We start from the raw sequence: 5,013 nt of genomic DNA on the forward strand, positions 1-5,013 counted from the left end.
CGGTGTTTCCCGGCTGCGAGCAGGGATCTCCCTTGGCGAGGGAGCAGCAGTGCGAGCTGCGTCACACCCTCCTTTACCTCCTCCCGCCCCCGGCCGGGGTGGCAGCTGGCTGGCATCCGATTTAGCAATAAGAGCTAGGAATGCGGGTTCTGCTGTGAGGTTTGATTCCTGAGCGGTAGCTGAGCCTAGCTGAGTTCAGGGCTAGCCACATGTTCATATCAAATAGCAGCCAGCAATGTACTGATTCCTCAGAGCATGCAGTGTCTGGGTGCATCTTGGTGGGGAGCAATGAGGCACGGGAGTGTTGGAGCAGTAGGAGTAGAGGAATGCTGCTGGAGAGCTTACTTGCAAGGACATAGAGAGGATGGCATGGTAAATGGCTGTTTTGCAACCCAGGCTGCCAGCCTGGACTCCTTCATACAGGTCAATAGGTATGCATACATTTTGTGGCCTTCTCCTGCTTCTGTGGGTCATCGATGGGCTTGTGTGCACAAATGGGGCAAATGGGAAATGACAGCTTTTTGTCATGTTTTTGTGTCATGCTTTGTTGCTGCAGCTCGGAAGTTTCAGATGAGTAGATGCGGTACTGTTAAGCTTGTGTGATTATGGAATGAAGGATGGACAAGTTCTTGGGTATCGCATTTCCAGTGGTGGTTGAGATGTGGGTGGGGAGAGGAAATATTTAATAAAGCAGGGCTCCCAGGTCCCTGTGCTTTGCACTATCTGGCAGTATCCTGCCTTTGCTTTTAACATGTGATAAATAGTTTCATTCCACAGAATTAGAAGTGTGAGCTTAACTACTTTTTTTAATACCATATTCAGTTATCAAATACCACATCTAGTTATTCAGAAATGGAGGGCTTTTTTTTAGTCCTAGTCCATGTTCTTCTGAAGCTGACAGTTAAGCTACCAGCTCTGAAACAGATAAAATACAAAATTGGTGTTGTTATGACTCCACATTGTGCAAAATTCCATGAAAGCCTGAGTTATGTTTCACGATTTTTCATATGGTGGCCACAAGAATGTTTGGCTCATCCCTCTGCCATAATAAAGGTGGTTTTGGGCTGAGATGCCAGACTGAACTGAAATGAGCCATGTCGTGCATCCAGCTCTGCAGGTAAGCTCTTGGAGCTGGTTTTGGGCAGTGGTAGGTGGGACTAACCTCAGTTCAAGTATCAGACTGATGGGTTTGGTTTTGCTTTTTTTCTCGCTTAACCGTGGCACTATTGAGACCTGATCTGCTCAGCATGTCCTTGGTCAGGGGGTGGCTCTCAAGTGGCCTGGGGTTGGCTTCTGCTGTTTGGATGTATGTGTGCCACTCCTTGGCATGGTACAGCTTCTGCTCTGGGTGAAGGCATCACACAGGCTTTGACCTCCTGCCTGATCTGTTGCCAGCATCGCTGTATCCTGGTGACCTGACATCAGTACCTGTGAGGGTGGGAGGAATTAAGGGCAGCAGCTGGGAAAAGCCTGTCCTGGCTCTGCTCTTTTGTGAGACCCAGTTTCAAAGAGACTGATAGAAGGGAGATGGCAACTGAGGAGGTAGAATCAGGGGGCTGACTGGCAGCCCTGCTGTCTTCTCGGCTGGAAACTAATTTCTAGTGATTTACAGCAGAAACTGTTTCCTGGCCCTACCCCTTCTCTTCCTGTGAGTGATATTGAAAGCTTATAGGAATAGAAGTTCATTGTAAGAATGAATGTCTGGGGCAGTATTGCATGCCAGAGAGATTCAGTGTTGTTTGAGACCTGGGAAAAAAAACAAACCAGCTGGAATACTTTATTTTGGTAAGGGAACCTTTGCAGTGTCTGAGAAGTGATTAGTGCTGTTGTTAAAGGTCAGATATAGATCCTGGGTGTGAGGCATTGTCTGTGGATACATACAGAGTACATACATGTGATACTACATATATGTGGTGTGTCTTCAGCATCATTCTGATACTTGAGTATTCAATCCTTAATACAGAGACTTCAAAGCTAAGGAGAAGCATTAACTGTTTTACCCTCAAAGCGATGACAGATCTGTTGGAAGAATAACAAAGATCCCATTTCTCTTTATTTTGTCTGCTGAAAATTCGTATTTTATTTTTTGACTGAATCACCACCAAATCTGTGTTTTGTGTAACATATGGTCCCATTAACAATTTTACAGTGAATAATTTTTTATTTAAGGAGTAATAGATCACATTTCCTGATGTTTTTATAGGTCTGGGTAATAAATACTGTTCAGGAAGGGTTGAGTCAAGGGCAATATATACCTCACTGACTTTTCTGGGTTAAAGCTGTTTAGCTATTCAATGGCTTGTCATGGTCCCTTCCTCCCTCTCATTACCCCCAGTATTTATCAGGCTTAGCAGCGATACTCTCTAATTTCAAAGTCCTCAAAACCCTGGCTATAACCAAAATACTCCAGTATTATGTGCAGAAAACTCTGTCATCTTGAGTTGGAGGCTCTCTTGTCCAAACCTGACTGTGTCAGGCCCAAATAAAGTACACAATTTTCTAGCTTTATCCTGTAACACTGGTTCTATTTCTTTCCTATGTAGATTTTTCTCAGCTAAATAATATCTGCGTGGCAGCATCCATGCTAGGAGGAGAGATCACTTTCTCTAATGTGTTATTTTTATGACACAGAGTTTGATCAGAGGGAAAGCTTTTGACAGTAAGTGCTTAATCAGGGTTTTTCAAAACAGATTTTCTCTCTGCCCACTGCCCTTAACCTCGCAGGTTAATCCATGAAATAATCCATGCACAGAAATTCAGACAGCAAATGTAGTGCTTCAGTCATAATCTTGGGTGCTTTGAGGTTTTTATGTGTTTTGGTCTTTGAAGTTTCTGAACATGCAAGTTTCCTCATTGTACCTTGTGTTCATTGCCATTGCTATAGGACACACGTTCACAAACCAAAGAAATTAGGCCTTTTCCTAGAGGTCAGAATTTACTAAAACAGTTACAGTTTAGTTGTGAATTCCCCTTAAAATTTAATGACTTAGTGCTGCTTTTTGTTATGACATAAGAAAATGAAGTAAGGAGTCTTTGAAGCTACTTCAGACTTCATAAATATTAACAGGCTCTGCAGTCTTCAGAGAGAGTAAGTTCTGGATGTTTTTCTTCACCTTAATAGTATGGTTTCATTTGCACAGTAAATCTTCTTGTCTTGACTAAACTGAAAGAGCAGTTATCAGATGCAAATCAGAAATATTGTATTTGTGGGTGGGAGCACTCTTGCTGTGTTTCCTCTACTCTCTTAAACACCCAATCCCTTCTCCTGGTGCATGCTCTGGGAGCAGTAAATTTAATTCCATGGCTTACGAGACCAGATCTTCTGAGGTGTTTAAGTGATTGAAAATGCAGGGTTTTTTGCTTCTGAAAATAATGGAAGGTAAAGATTCACAACTTACTCACTTGCATTGAAAAATCCTTTCTATTTGCATCTTGGGTCACTATATATGTTTAATATTTGTCTGTGTTAGTGAGGAAAAAAACCTTACTGGTAGTGTTCTCTAAACATGCCTTGAGAATACTTAAAATTGTCTCTAAGTTTAAAAACCAATTTGCATTTTAATAGAAACTGAAATTCCATTTAGTTGCAGCTTCTTACAAATCCCAGGTTAACGCAGAAAGTTTTTTGTGATGGTCTGTAAATATGGGAAATGATAAGAGAGAATTGAGTTGTGAGCTGTAAAACCTGCCTGCAGAAGCACATGTCAGAACAAAGGAGCGCATGGCAGCACAGAGAGGCTTGTCTCCACCAGACCCTGGGGGGAGGAGGTGTCACGCGGCAGACCCCTACAGAGAGGAGCCTTCCAGGAGCTGACAGATGAGTGAACAGCGAGTGACCACCCCATAGAAAGACATTTAGGAAGCATGTTGCTGATGTGGCAACATGGGATAGGTCACGCCATATAAGGAAATGCTGTGCCTTAGAAAAGTGAATAAAACCAACTCACTCCTTTGAATGAATGATTCAGATTCCCTGCTGGTCTGTGTCCAAGATTCAGTGGGTGACAAATGGTGCCCCGTGTGAGGAATTTATTATATGCCTATCTGTGAGTCTCTTGGTGAGCCCCATGGGTCTTGACGTGCTGCTGCAAGAAGCAGGAACGCTGGCCAGCGATAATCCCTACAAGTTGTAGGTGAGCCATGGGGGACGTAGGGGATGGAGCATCCCAGGAACATTACATCCTAGAGATGTTAAAACAGATTTTAAAGAAACGTGGCAGGAAAGTTGAGTCTACAGATTTGAACAGACTCTTGTTCTGGGTGAAGAACTGGGATTCAACTTCAGATAGTATTTTTAATCCTCAGACATGGGATGCTTTAGAGGACGCATTGTGGAACCGAACTATGTGCGGCGACACGGTGCTGACAGAGCTTTTGTGTCTGTGGAGGACAGTGTGCAAGGCGTTCATAGTGCATGTGGCACCGAGAGACTGGACAAAGAAAGCCGCTTGTGCCACCCCAGCAGCCGTGCCGAGCCCTTCTGCGCCACCAGCAAGTGACCGTAAGTCTGTCAGGGCTGTAGGAGGAGAACCAGAAGATGGCCCCTCGTCGCCCGACCCATTTGACCCTGGAGGGAAGCCAGACGGTACCGTAAAGCTCGCGCTGCCCCGCGCCATGCGGCATCAGGTGGAGCCGGGTCGCAGCGAGTGGCTGGAGCTGGCGGGGAGCGTGTTCCCTCTCCGTTTGCCTTCTGTGAGAGTGCAGTGGTGGTGGCAGACATAGCGAGGGGAGAGCATGCGGCACTATCAGGGCACGGTGCCAGCGAGCAGCCATGCCAGCAAGCACATGGCAGAGCTGTGCTGTGGTGGCAAGCACGCGGCACTGGGGAGCACATGCCAGCGAGCACATGGCAGAGCCGGAAAGCAGCGGCAAGCACATGGTGGAACCGGAAAGCAGCAGCAAGCACATGGCAGAGCTGGAAAGCAGTGGCGAGCACATGGCAAAGCCACACGGCAGCTGCGCCTAGCGGTCACCCCCACACCATGGACGGGGCAGGATCAGCAGCACTGAGAG

General features: G+C 45.8%; 1 protein-coding gene across 1 annotated transcript in view; it reads left to right on the forward strand.

The window, feature by feature from the left end:
* Positions 1 to 333: 333 nt before the first annotated feature.
* Positions 334 to 5,013, forward strand: part of GRAMD4 (GRAM domain containing 4) — an 81,062-nt gene continuing 76,382 nt past the window's right edge. The window contains exon 1 of the mRNA XM_017745893.1: positions 334 to 431. Within this exon, the coding sequence (XP_017601382.1) occupies positions 370 to 431 (62 nt within the window). The 5' untranslated portion in view covers positions 334 to 369. The remainder of the gene's footprint in view (positions 432 to 5,013) is intronic.

This window comes from Corvus brachyrhynchos, unplaced genomic scaffold (assembly GCF_000691975.1).
Source record: "Corvus brachyrhynchos isolate BGI_N302 unplaced genomic scaffold, ASM69197v1 scaffold239, whole genome shotgun sequence".
NCBI classification, from domain to species: domain Eukaryota; kingdom Metazoa; phylum Chordata; class Aves; order Passeriformes; family Corvidae; genus Corvus; species Corvus brachyrhynchos.